We start from the raw sequence: 14,816 nt of genomic DNA on the forward strand, positions 1-14,816 counted from the left end.
AAATTGTATTAATTGTGTATGTGAATGATATAATGATCACTGGACACTAGAGTTCCGAAAATTAGAAGGTGAAAGAACCCCTTTCTATGCAATTTGAAGTCAAGGATCTAGGACCTCTATGGTACTTTCTTGGAATTGAGGTGGCCTGTTCACAAAAGGACATCTTCATTTCTCAAAGGAAGTACTCTCTTATAGGATATTGACAAACTAGGTGCAAAGACAGAAAATTCCCTTATTGGTGCTAATCATAGACTTGGCGATTGTGTTAGATAACTTGTGGAAGATATCAAGAAGTTTCATAGGTTAGAGGGTAAGCTTTTCTACTTGTCAATGACTCGGTCTGGTATTGCCTATGCAGTGGAGTCTCACCGAGTTTATGCATGCTCCTAGGACTTCACATCTGGAAGCTGTAGAGAGGGTTCTCAGATATCTAAAAAAATATACAGGGACTGGTATATTGTTCAAGAAGCATGATCATATGAAAGTTGAAGTTTATACCGATGCTGATTATGTAAGGTCAGTTGATGATAGGAAGTCCACCAATGGGTATTTCACCTTTGTTGGTGGAAACTTAGTCACCTTGAGGAGCAAGAAACAAAGTGTTGTGGCTAGATCTAGTGCTAAAACCGAGTAAAGAGCCATGGCTCATGGGGTTGCTGAAGTTCTTTGGGTAAAAAGTCTAATCGGTGAATTGGGTTTCTCTGCTGATAGCCCAATGTCCCTTTACTGTGACAACAAGGTGGCTAAAAATATTGTTGCCAACCTAGTTCTTCATTATAGAACTAAGGATATTGAATTTGATAAGCATTTTATAAGAGAAAAGAAGGGTGAAGTTTGTACTCCTTATATCAGTTCCAAGGAACAACTTGCAGATGTTCTCAAAAAAGGCCATCACTACCTGCAACACAATGAGTTATGTGACAAATTGAAGCATGATTGACATATATGACCCAACTTGAGGGGGAGTGTTGTAATTCTATTACATATCTTGGCATAGGACTTTTTTGTCTTTTCCTTTATTTTTATTGTATGGCTGCCACCTTAATAATATAAATAGAATCTAAGGTGCCATCAACCCATCCTTTTGGTGCCTTTTCAATACTTCTTCTCCCTCTCTTCTTCCACTTTTTTCTTCTCGTCTTTTCTCCCACTTCAATCTCTTTTCTTCTAGGTTTTCAAATTATTACTAGTCTAACATGACTAGGCAGTATCAAATTGATTCTGAAATCTTTGAATATTGTCAAGGAGACAAGAAAATACAGGAATATTATGTTGGATTTCTGGATTTGTGGGCTGAATATGAGCTAGTACACATTGACCCTTCCCATCCTCCTAAATGTGTTAAGTATCTTCAAAAACACATTGAGAAATGAAAGGTGACTCGGTTTCTCATGAGGCTTAAACCTGAATATGAGATAATCAAGTCTAACATTCTAAGCCAGGGAACCCTTCCACTCTTGGATTCAGTGATGGGGGAACTCCTAAGAGAGGAGACCTGAGTTTTGACTGTAGTGGGGATTGAAGGGAAATTGATGGATTCTAGGTCTGATACTGCTTTTGTTGCACATGGGAATAAGAAGCCAACCACTAAGGACTTTTAAAAAATTCAATGTTTTGAGTGCAAAGGGTTTGGTCATATTGCTTTTCATTGTAAGAAGAAAAATATGTCCACTTACTATAAACAACATGGCCACATTATTCCTATTTGTATAGTTCGATTCGCTAAGGGCGCTCAAAAGAAGAATCAACCGTGTGCATATCAAGTTACTGAGGGCCAGACTTCTAACATGACTACTACGTAGGTGAATCATTTATATCTTTCAATGAAGAAAAGATTTAACATCTGCTATCCCCTCTACTTTTTTTGCCATTGGCTTGTATGGTAATTCCTTTGCCGATTGTTCTTCACCCTCACATGTTTGGATTATTGGTTCTATTTCCACCAACCATATGACTGGAGCATATCCCAATCACCCAAGTCACCTTACTAAAACTCATGATAAACACATAGTGACTACTATTGGTGAAAAAGTTAAGCATCATTGGTAGTAATGACATATTTCTGAAACTTTCACCCACTATGTCCTTCCCTCTTTCAATGAATTTTCTTGTTCTCAATCTTACTACAAATTTATTTTTTGTTGGCCAACTTGTTGATTAAGGAAATATTATCACTTGTTCTCATAATGGTTGTTTGATCCAGGACCGGCACACTAAGAAGGTGAAAGGGAAGGGGCATAGGTTGGGCCATCTATTTGCATTGAAGTTTGAGAAATCTACACTAACAACATCCTTGGCTTATCTTAATTCTTCTAAATCTAGTTTTGTTGAGTCAAAGAAATAAAGTCTGGGATTTATGGCATAAAGATTGGGTCATCCTTGTTTTGAAAACTTGAAGACTTGTCTAGTTCGAGTTTAATCATGAACAAGATTCCTCTTGTTCATACTTTTGATGTTTCAAGTACAATTGCCTTAACACAAGTCATATTTTTACCTATGTTTCACAAATCTAAGCATGCTACTTCACCTTTTGAGATTATACATAGTGATGTTTGATCCGCTATCATTGCCTCATAGTTAGGATACAAATACTCTGTATTGTTTATTGATGATTGTACCATGTATACGTGAATTTGCTTCTTGCGGCACAAATAAGAAGTTTTCACAACATTCAAGTTGTTTTATGCTATAGTACAAGTCTAGTTCAAGGCTAATATTTGTATTCTTTGCTTAGACTTAGGGGGAGAATATACAGATGGAGACTTTTACGCTTATTTGAGGAGTTATGGCATTCAGTCTCAACATAGCTATCCAAACACTACTCAACAGAATGGTATAACAGAACGCAAGAATGACCATGTCCTTTTGGGAAAAGGCAGCCAATTCAATTGTATATTTAATCATTCTCATGAATGTACTAAACTAATTGCTCAGTTTGCTATGTGTGCCTTTGTGGGATACAATCTTGACTGTAAAGGCTTTTTGTGTTATGATCATAGAATTTTGATTTAGAGGATGTTCTTCCTCATCTCCTAGAAATGATATACCTTCCTCAAATACCTCTATTTCACCTACTAGTTCTTCTATTCCATTCTACTTGTATTTCTCGACCTCTTGGCCACTATGGTTTCTTTCCAAGCCATAGTTCCTATTTTGCTATTTTATCCTCCACTGATATCCTTCGATCTTACCAGCAAGCCATTACGAGTCCTCATTGGAGAGAAGCCATGGATATTAAGATTAAGGCTCTTCATGAGAATGACACTTGGGATCTTGTACCTGCTCCCTTAAGTGCTTCCATCGTTGGGAGCCATTAAGTTTACACCATCAAGCTAAAATTTGACAAATCCCTTGGTTAATATAAGGCTCGCATAGTTTCCTAGAGCTATAGTCAGGAGTATAGCATTGATCACGAAGAAACCTTTGCTCCAGTTGCTAAGATCACCACAATTCGTGTTCTCTTAGCATGATCTGCCATCCAATCTTGGACCATTTACTAGCTAGATGTTAAGAATGCCTTCCTTCATGATCAACTGAAGGAGATCATTTATATAAAGCCTCCTCCTAGTTATTGTAGTGATCCTTCCTTAGTGTGTCGCCTGAAGAAATCTTTACATGGTTCGAAATAGGCTCCCCGAGCTTGATTTTAGCACTTTTGGGATGTTGTAGTTGCGTTAGGATATAGCTAGAGTTCTTCTAATCATTCCCTGTTTGTTAGACAATGGCCTCAGGGTATTACCATTCTTCTGTTGTATGTTGATGATATGTTGCTAACTAGGAATGATGATAAAGGCATTCATGAGTTCAAGTCCTTACTTCATAATTCCTTCCACATGAAAAATCTTGGACCTCTCACCTATTTCTTGGGATTAGGAGTTCATCACAATGTTCAAGGATATTTTGTGTGTTAGCAAAAATATGCTTCTGATCTTGATTCACTTGCTAGCATCATCAATGGGAAATATGTTGATACACCCTTAGAGTTGAATGTTAAGTTATCTAAATTTACTGGTTCTTTACTTCCAGATGCTACCTTGTATCCCTAGCTTGTGGGATCCTTCATCTATCTCACTATGACTCGAACTGATATTTCATATGTTGTTTACGTTGTCAGTTAGTTTGTTTCTACTCCTTGCCAGCTTCATATGACTATTGTCCATCGCATCATTCATTATGTCAAAAGCACAGTTTCTCAGGGATTATTTTTCTCCTCTTCTCCCATTTAGTTGAGAGCATATATTGATGCTAATTGGGCTAGTTGCCCTGACACCCGTAGATCCACTTACAGATGGTGTATTTTTATGGGTGATTCTCTCATCTCCTGGAAGCAATTAACAGTATCCAAATCTTCCACTGCAGCAGAGTATAGGGCAATGCCTTCCATTTGCAATGAGATTGTTTGGTTATGGTCTCTCTTTATGGACCTTTCTACTTAGTTTCCCATTCCTGTTCCTCTCTATGCCGACAATACGAGTGCCATTGCAATTGCCTCAAATCCTGTCTTCCACGAGAGGACTAAACATATTGAGATGGACTATCATTTCATTCAAGATCTTTTCACTGTAGGCTCAATTTCTCTTCCTCATGTCGCCTTGAACATGCAAATCACTAATATCTTCACCAACACCATGACTAGGGATCAACATCTCTATCTTATGGGAAAACTGATGCTTATGCTTATGCATTAGTTTGAGGGGGAGTTTGGAGACTCCAAGACTGATGTATAGTTTATTATAGTCCCTTTTGTACAATATTATTGTAATCTATAGCCTTTGTATTGTAAACCAACTTAAATAACTTTGAAAATAATGGCTTCAAAGGAATAAAAAATAAATGATCCAATCAAATATGCCATATCATATATGACCTACTAACTCAAAAGAAACAAGATCAGGATGAAAACTTTGAGGAAACAAGACATCTAGTGACAAAATATCAAGATAAATCTCATCCACCTCACTGCCACTTATAATCTTCCTCTTTGAAATCAGACCCCAGAAGACATGATAATTAGACAGAGAAAGGTTACTGAACAATGTAAACCCTTTATGAAACTATTAACAAAAAGCTAATCTATGTAGCCTAAGAACATGTAAAACAAATGGTAATTTCAACCTATCAGTTAACTCTAATGTATCCTTTCACATAAAAAGGAGATAGTGACCTATCTGCAATACAAACATTATCTGCACCCAAACATAATTATAGGGTGCTTTGATCTCTAGAGAAGCTGCTCAACTGTTATAGGGGGTGGTTGCTGTTCGAGAGGTATCAAAGAAGCCAGGCAAGAGCAGTTGCTAATTTGCTATTTCTCTCTTTCTCCCATGTTACAAGGTTGGTGAAACCCTAGTATTAGGTCTTACACTAACTGTAGGTCAGTTGTTTTGGGTTGTTATACTTGTTTTCTTGTTTTCAGTGAACTGAGTTGTTGAGGTAATGGAGCAAGCTAGAGTTGATTTGAAGCAGTTTATAGATCTAGTGTTGGTCCAACAGGGTCTCTGGATAAGTTGTCCAAATCTTATGATTCACAATTTGAATCATGAATCCTAAGGGTTTCGATTCAAATCTTATGTTTAAATCCTTTTTAGCAAAAATCTTACAATTTTTGTTTGAATCCTATGATTTGATTCATAAATCATATGATTTATACAATTTCTACAATTCACTACGATTCAAATAAATTCAATTAAGAATTATTTCACTACTTTATTATTTTTTTTTTATATTTAATTTTGCCAAGGGACACTTTTTTTAAAACCCTTACTAGAAAATGATTTATTTACATTATTTAAGACTAGAAATTGAGTTTATTTTCCATCATATGTAGGTTAAAGAGCCATTGTAGTGGATTTGATTGACTTTCAAATCAAACTTGATTATAATCATCTTAGTCTTCTATTGTAAGTGTGGAAAATTCTATTGTTTTAGGTACATATATGGTAGATATAAATTAAAATAGGGTAAAGTCACTTTCCTATATATATTTAGCCTGTTAGTATATCTATATTTTATTAACCAAAAAGAATATATATATCTATATTTAATTTTTTGACAAGTTTGTAAAAAATAGAAATAATCTTACGATTTACGATAATTATTCAATTCGATTCAACTTTCTCTATGATTATGATTTTCAAAACATTTATTAAAGCTAGATGGGACAAATTATCTGGAATGGCCTCATGTATGCAGTATAGGGATGTTGTGTTGTCTTACAAGCAATACCAAGAAACCCAAAAAAAAAAAGGAATATCCCACTTATGAGAAGTGGATGCAGGAAAATTGCATGGTGATTGGCTGGGTAACTCCCTATTACTAAATATTAGTAAGCACTATTTGTGGATGAATATAGCAAAGGAGGTGTTGGATAATGTGGGCGAAACATATTCCCAGAAGATGTATGTTGCCAAGGCATACAGGTTGAAGAATGAAAATAATTTTAAGGCAAGGGGAGAACTCTCTGGCAGTATACTTCTCTATTTGAAATCCTTATGGCAAGAAATATATATATATATATATATTATTTCATATAAAAAGGAGTTTATTAAAACACTTGTAAACAGGTGTGCCGGTGCCCAAAGATACAATTGGTTAGAACATATTAGCTAGAGATGATGTGACTCTATCTTAAGCCTATTCATTAGTGAGCAGTGGAGAGTAGGAGACAGGTACATCTTCAGGGAGCATCTACAGATCTTTATGCACATGCGGATGTGAAGTCTAACAGTAGTGAGGGTAAGGAGGTTGTATGTGATTTTTACAAGAAACCAAAGCCTACTAAGGAGACTTGTTGGAAATTAAATCCACATCTCATGCTTGCAAGATTTAGAAACAATAAGAATGGGAATTGAAATGCAATGTGGCTATAGTACCAAAAGATGACAAGGTACCTAATGAAGAGAAATCAACTCTAGAACAGTTAGCAGCAAGCAAAGCTGGAAAATCATAGCCAACTTCTAAATCAATTGGAGAGTACAATGATACCCAGTTCTTCAAGCAATTCATCCTCTACACTACAACTCTTGCTCACTTAGGTATTTGTGCCTTTTTCAATCATGCAACAGTCTTAGGTAACCATGATATCCATTGGATTATTGGTTAGTTCTAATTAGGGGTGCACATCGGAAGGGCTGGGCTAGGTTTATGGTCAACCCAGCCCCGACCCTAAAATTTGGGCATAAGGCCCGAGCCCGGACCAAACCCGAGGTCAAGCCCGATCTTCCCAGCTTGAACCCAGCCCGCACTGTAATTTGATGCACTCGAGTTGGGCTTGGGCCCAGGCCGGGCTCGAGTTGGTCAATGAACCCTCTCTAAAATTATATATGTAAATATGTATACATATATGTATGCAAATATATATGTATATAGGTATATATGTATACAAATGTATATACATACAAATATATATATATATATATATATATGTATGCAAAATTTACATATATACATATGAATGTATGAATGTGTATAGTTGGGCCGGGTTCAGGCTACGTAAAGGCTAGGCCCGGGCCTGGCCCGAAAAATAAAAAGTCAAATTTCTTGGGCCCGATCCCAACCCGAGGACCGAAAATCCAAGTCCAACCCCATGTAAAATTTCGAGCTAGGTCGGTTCAGGCTTAGGCTAGGCCCGCCCAAGTTGCACCCCTAGTTCTAATGCTTCTAGCCACATGACCAATATTTCTAACCTATTTAATATCTATCAACTCCTCCCTGGCCATGACAAAATATCCCTAGTAAATGGTTCTCTTGCTACCACCTCTAGAAAGGGAGACACTAGAGCCACTAATTCCCTAACCCCATCCTCTGTTCTTCATGTCCCTAAGCTCAGCACAAACCTTCTCTCTATTAACAATTTAACTAAGCCCTCAAAGTTATTATAGGCATATATAGCTGCCACAAGAATTGACTACACAGAGAAGGAAAGACCAAACAACACCAAGGAGAGTGATATAGGAGCTGAAGAGTCAAAATTTGGAATTTTCTGAATTTCTATGTATTTTTGTATTTTTGGACAATAGGGACATTCTCATAATTTTGGCTATTTAGCAACAACACAAGTTCACAACTAATACCTGATCCCTAATCCTAAAATAAAATGAATTATAACTAAAATCACAAACCAACCTCTTTAAATATAGAAGGCATGCATGGACTTGTTTGGGCATGCTTCAAAGGGCTATCACATGGGTGGAGGGCCAATCTCCTAGGATTAGGAATGCAAGATGTTTAGCATCACAAATTCACACTATCTAGGAGATAAATAAAAACATCAAAATTTAAATATGCTTGAATAGCTATGAGCTTGAAGCACTTTGGTACGAGCACATAGTATGGTTGTCAAGGCGACACCTAGGCGGGCATCACTTTGAAGCACTTTTATATTCTTAATTTTTTGAGATTATGATTATAAAATAGACATTATTAAACTAAAATATTCATTTTGTTTCTTTATATACCAATTTCTTTTTATTATTTTCTTATTTTTTAGGGTTTAATCAACACAAACATTGGTAATTGCTGTATTCAACCCTCAAAGACTTTAAAACCACTTTTTTTTTTCTTCTTTTCCTATAACAAAATAGGGATTCAGCCCCCATATTTTCTGATTTTTTTTCTCTTTCTTCTTTTTCTTGTGAATATGTTGATTTTCTATACTTTAACATGAAGTTTATACTTCTCTTATGAAAATTATGGATAATTATTAAGGAATATGATTATGGAACCTAGGGAACTACTCTAGGATATATGTTTTTTACTTAAAAATGACATTAAAGATATCTCCTTCATTTGATGATATGATAAAATGATAAATAACCAATCTAGGGTGTATTAAAAAATGAACTTAGCAAAGGATGTGCTTTAAGAGGTGAAGAAATAAATAACCAATGTTAACTTATCCTCCTAAGTTGGAGGAGGTTAGGTAAATAGTTAGAACCAAGTTGTCACAATCTCCCTATTTTCACCTCATTGAGGTTTAAGATGCACGTTCTTCATCAAAATTGTAGATGTCTTTTAACCAACTTAAATGCTGTTCATGTATGTATGCATGTATCTACATATTTATATGCATGCGTATATGTGATGTATGCCTAAATTTATAGAATATGTTTCAGAGAAATAATACTTTGAGAATTTACTATGCCCTTTTAACTACTGACGTAAAAATCTCCCTATTTTCACCTCATTGAAGTTTAAGATGCACGTTCTCCATCAAAATTGTAGATGCCTTTTAACCAAGTTAAATGCTGTTCATGTATGTATGCATGTATCTACATACTTATATGCATGTGTATATGTGATGACAGTGACGTATGCCTAAATTTATATAATATGTTTCAGAGAAATAATACTTTGAGAATTTACTATGCCCTTTCAACTACTGAAGACATTTTTAAGTTACATAGACTAGTAGATAGAAGGGAAAGCCATTCAGGATACTGACCACCTATGAGCTTTCATGAAGAATGGTTGAGGAATATCAAGTCCTGTGTTTTGAAATTCCTCAAATAATTCTTCAACCACTTTAGTCAATGCTTCATTTGAAGGTTTCTGAAGACCAGTTTCTCTAATGACAGCCTTTGCATAAGCTGCTGTTGAATGCAATACCCAACACTCACTGCACAGCCATGAAGCAAATTCTCTTAAAAAAAGCGGAGCTTAAACTAAAACCTTACCCAGCATTAAAATAATCATAAAAAGAGAGGAAAAACACCTGACATTTAATGGATGTCATTTTTCATATACCTAGTGGCAGAACGCCCTGGCTTGCTACTATCACAAAAGGCCCAGCTTAAAACTTCAGAATTCCTGAATGAGATGCCTTTAACAGGTATCTAAACCATTAAGAAGTAACTCAGTGAAAGGAAGAAAAGGAAAGAGACGATGAAAAAACAGAGCCTGTTTATAACAAGCTGAGTAGACAATGGAGACATCAAGTGTAGAATCCTTCATGGAAATTATGTATTAAGAGAGAAACAAGATAGATATTTGACAAGATAAATCAATTAGCTACAGAAATGAGAACTCAGATCACTATTATGATAGAAATGGAGAAAATATAGGGAGAAGAATTTAAGAAGGTTGACTACGAAAAAGGCCATTACCCAATGTTAGTCCAGACTATCCACAACTGGGAGTTTGCAAGGGTGGACTATATATATAGATAGATAGATAGATAGATAGATAGATAGATAGATATGTAGAGATAGCTGATAGACCATTAGTGTGTGTGGGGTTCCAGCCCCACACTATTTTCTGTTTATTTATTTATTTTTCAGTTAGAGTAGTTGGATCGGTTGGGCCTTGTTTGTTTTCTTTTATTTTTAAGTAAGGGTATTAAGGTAACTCTAGTCTTGTAATAGATCACAATATAAATAAGATGTAATGGGTGGCTAGAGAATTAATTCTGCCGAACCCTTTTCTTCTCTTTTCTTCTTCTCTTCTCCTCTTCTCTTTCTTCTTCTATTCGTGACCTTTTTCTCTCTTCTTTTTTCTACTGAATTGAACCAGCAAACATCTATTTCCTGGTTTAATCTTTTCAAGTTGGTATCAGAGCCAAACCTAGGACAGTTTAGGGCTCTCATGTGAGCCTAATCCAGTCGGCAGCATGAGAACTTACTGAATCTGAAGCTGTGCATCATCGCCTGATTCTTGGAGGATCACTGGAGTCTTGAATTGTGCCCAAGGGATTACATGACCTTTGGAGAGTGCCCAGTGACCAGGAAGGATCAGAGAAGTTAGGTAAGTCAAAGATTAGGGCTTAAACTGAAGATTGAAGGTGGCGATCAAACTCTTTCTGAAAAAGAACCCATCTATATTGAGATCGGCCTTTAAAAGGAGCAGTTTTTAGCCTTCCTGGAAGCAGTGGTTAATAGAATTCTGTCTCCCTTGCTTATTTCTTTAGGGTTTTTGACAGATTTCTGTTATTTCAGTTATTTTCTCTGAGTTTTTTGAAACTCCACGGTCAGTTCTTGCTCCCAGATTTTTTCTGTGACTGTGGTTGGTTCTTGGGCAGTAATCTGTTTTTGGTTCCTGGGTGACTCTTCTTGACTGAGGAGTGTTTCTTGGTGGTATTTCTCAGCTGTGAGTGTTTAAAGGTAGTGACTGATTTTCTGATTCAGCATAAAAGTAGTCACAGTCAGCTGTGGTTTTCTGATTCAGCAGTCCTTTTGCATAAAAGGAAGTTTCTTTTGTGTAAAAGGAGTTCAAGCCCTCCTTTGATCAAAGTAGCGACTGTTAACATCTTTAAAATGGGGAAGGTTGGAAGTGAATTTAAGACTCAATGGGAAGGTTTTTTGAGAGCTGGAAGCATGACTGAAAGTTCTTTTCAGATTACAACTATTAGGTTCGATGGAACAAATTACTTGGAGTGGGCACAATCAGCCATGATGGCTATTGGAGGTAGAGGTAAATTAGGCTACATGACTGGGGATACAAAGAAACCAGCCATAGAAGACACATCACATGCCAAATGGGTTCAAGAGAACTATTTGGTGATGACATGGCTGTGCAATTCAATGCAGCCCCATATTATCCGGAATTATTTATGGGCAAAAACGGCCAAGAAAATCTGGGATAATATGAAAGAGACCTACTCCCAACCCCTTAATGTTGCTAGGGCTTATGAACTGAAGTGTGAAGTGAATAATCTCAAGCAGGGGGAGAAGCCAGTCTTTGTTTACTTTGCCACTTTGAGATCTCTGTGGCATGAAATTGACCATTTGGAAACCATTGAATGGGAGAGTCAGAGAGATGCAACTACCTATAGAAAGCTGATTGAAACAAACAGAGTTTTTGAGTTCTTAGCAGGTCTGAATTCAGAATTTGACATAGTAAGACAGCAACTTCTTACCGGGGATAGTGTAACATTGTCTCAAGCCTATTCACTAGTACATAGTGAAGAGAGTAGGAGAAAGGCGATGTTACAGTTTCAGCCCATGGAATCAGCCCTAGCAGCAACAAAACAGAAATTTGGGAGAGATTAGGAAAAGGAAATAAAGAAAGAAGATAAAAAGGAGATGTTTTGTGATCATTGTAAAAGGCCGAAACATACTAGGGACACTTGTTGGAAGTTGCACCCTCATCTTGTTCCAGCTAGACTCAAAAATAAGAAGGGAAATGCTAATGTGACAGTCAACACTAACAATGCATTGTCTTCCAATACAAGAACCACATCTCTAGATGCCTTAGCTTTTGTTTGGGCTGCCTTGACACAATTAGAGAATGAGGCTGGTATTTCTGGGTCATCATCTCAGTCTTCAACTGCTACTCCTGCCATCCTACTTCAGCTTTTGCTTCCTCAGGTACAAGAGATACAACATATCATACTTCAGCCCCAAGTAACACTAGACCCTTCTGGGTAATAAATTCAGGTGCCTCTGACCATATAACTAGTTTATCCACCTTGTTTACTACCTATTGTTTGTCCTCTGGCAGAGACAAAGTATCTATTGTTGATGGCTCTCTTATACCTATTTCCGGCAAGGGAGACATCAGATTGTTTGATGCCATCTCCCTGTCCTCAGTTTTGTATGTTCCTAAGCTCAGTGCTAACTTGCTTTTAGTTAGTAGTATTACTAAGAATCAAAACTGTTCAGTAACCTTTTTTTCCTGATCGTTGTGTTTTTCAGGATCTAGAAATGAGGAAGGTGATTGGGATTGGCCGTGAGATGAATGGAGTCTACCTGCTTGAGCATCCACAGGGGAAGGAGAGTGAAGTTGGGAGATTGTTTGTTTCTCAGTTTTTTGGTCAGATTATGCTTTGGCATAACAAATTAGGTCATTTGTCTTTTGGGTCTTTGAAGAGTCTGCTTCCAAGTTTGTTTGAGTCAGTCCAAGTGTCTAGTTTGAGGTGTGAAAGCTGTGAACTTGCAAAATATTGTAGATCAACTTATTCTTTGAGAAATAAAAGAAGCAATCTTCCCTTTGAAATTGTGCATACCGATGTTTGGGGGCCATATCATATTCTTGCTATAGGGGGGGGGGTATAGATACTTCTTAGTATTTGTTGATGATTATACCCGTTTCTCGTGGGTTTACCTTATGCACTCTCGAGATGAGGTCCCTTCTCTGACCCAAGCTTTCCATCAAATGGTAATGACCCAATTTGAAATCAAGATCAAAACTCTCAGATCTGATAATGCCAAGGAGTACTTTGCAAAACCCTTGGCATCATATCTCCTAAATCATGAAGTTATTCATCAGAGCACTTGTCCCTGTACACCTCAGTAGAATGGGGTTGTTGAGAGAAAAAAACAGACATATTCTAGAAGTAGCAAGAAGAATTATGCTCAATTCTAATGTTCCCATACGCTTCTGGGGAGATGCAATTTGTACTATTGTTTACCTTATTAATCAAATTCCTTCACGGGTTTTAGACATGAAAACACCATTCAACCTTTTGTAGGACTTGTTCACTATTCCCCTTAAAACCTTTGGGTGTACTTGTTTTATTCAAATCCTTGGACCTTATCGCTCCAAATTTGATCCCAAAGCTGCTAAATGTATTTTCCTTGGGTATGCACAAAATAAAAAGGGGTATTGCTGTTATGAGCCTGTTTCAAAAAGGCATTTTGTGTCCATGGATGTCACCTTTTTTGAGGATATGCCCTACTATCATAGGGCTTCTCCTCAGGGGGAGAGTCGTGAGGAAGAGATTTCAGCCCTAGAAGTTTCATTACCTCTCCTAGTTATTGAGGGGGAGTGCTGTGAAGAGGGTTGCCAGAAGTGTAAGGAGTTGAGAGTGTATCACAGACAGTGGTGGAGGCAAGTTGATTCTCATTCTTAGCAGTCCAGGCCAATCCCAACACCTCCTACAGGTTCAGATGCAAGCATTACACCCACTGTTGAGCCCACTATTGCAGATACTTTGCCTAACACTGTTGAGCCTCAGCCTCCTCCTTCAGATGACCTTGATCTCCCAATTGCAATTCGTAAAAGGAATCGCCATTGTACTTCATCTATTGCTCATTGTATCTTCCAGTTTCTCTCTTATGATCGTCTCTCAGAATCCTGCAGATCATTCCTGGCATCTATTGCTACCATTCCTATACCTAGAACAGTGCAATGAGCTCTTTTGATACCTGAATGGAAGGAAGCGATGAAAGTAGAGATGGATGAACTTGTTGAAAGCAATACATGGGAACTAGTTGACCAGTTTGAGAGGAAGAAACCTGTTGGATGCAGATGGGTGTTTTTACAGTGAAATATAATGATGATGGTTCTATAGAGAGATATAAGGTCAGATTGGTTGCAAAGGGCTTCACACAAACTTATGGCATAGACTATATGGAAACATTTGCACCAATTGCCAAGATGAACACTATCAGAGTCTTACTATCTATGGCTGCAAATTTCTCTTGGCCACTATTTTAGATGGACATCAAAAATGCTTTTCTAAACGGAGATTTGCAAGAGGAGGTGTACATGGAGTTACCCCCCAACTTTTATAGTACAGAAGCAAGAAAGAAAGTTTGTTGACTAAAGAAGGCTTTATATGGGCTGAAACAATCTCTGAGAGCTTGGTTTGATAGGTTTAGACTGGCCTTGGAAAAGTTTGGTTACATGCACACTCAATCAGATCACACTCTCTTCTTTAAGAAGACAAACTCCTCCTTGACCTTACTTGCTGTCTACATGGATGACATTGTGGTGACGGGAAGTGATATTAGTGAGATAGACACTCTTAAGAAGAATCTTCACAAAGAATTTGAAGTAAAGGACTTGGGAGAACTGCGTTATTTCCTGGGAATTGAAGTAGCTCGATCTAAGCATGGCATTTTTATCTCTCAAAGAAAGCATGTCTTTGACTTATTGGA

General features: G+C 37.2%; 1 protein-coding gene and 1 long non-coding RNA gene across 4 annotated transcripts in view; one reads left to right on the plus strand and one right to left on the minus strand.

Annotated features, from left to right (window-relative positions):
* The window catches only part of LOC104598324 (FAD/NAD(P)-binding oxidoreductase family protein), a 59,954-nt gene that overhangs the window by 3,041 nt on the left and 42,097 nt on the right, over positions 1-14,816 (minus strand). The window contains exons 7-9 of one of the 3 annotated variants that reach the window (XR_016078669.1): positions 9,745-9,833; positions 9,443-9,616; positions 841-898 (exon numbers count right to left, since the gene is read on the minus strand). Coding sequence is in view for 2 of the 3 variants with exons in the window: in XM_010260346.3 (XP_010258648.1) it covers positions 8,125-8,203; positions 9,443-9,616; positions 9,745-9,833 (342 nt within the window). In the remaining variant the exon portion in view is untranslated. Of the gene's footprint in view, positions 1-840; positions 899-8,124; positions 8,204-9,442; positions 9,617-9,744; positions 9,834-14,816 lie in introns of all 3 variants that reach the window. The other 2 variants (XM_010260346.3, XM_010260344.3) reach the window with 2 other exon arrangements.
* LOC104598323 (uncharacterized) overlaps positions 1-14,816 on the plus strand; it is a 59,894-nt gene that overhangs the window by 2,631 nt on the left and 42,447 nt on the right. The gene's annotated exons all lie outside the window — the stretch shown is intronic.

Source organism: Nelumbo nucifera, chromosome 7, assembly GCF_055504915.1.
Source record: "Nelumbo nucifera cultivar China Antique chromosome 7, China Antique-T2T, whole genome shotgun sequence".
Taxonomy (NCBI): Eukaryota; Viridiplantae; Streptophyta; class Magnoliopsida; order Proteales; family Nelumbonaceae; genus Nelumbo; species Nelumbo nucifera.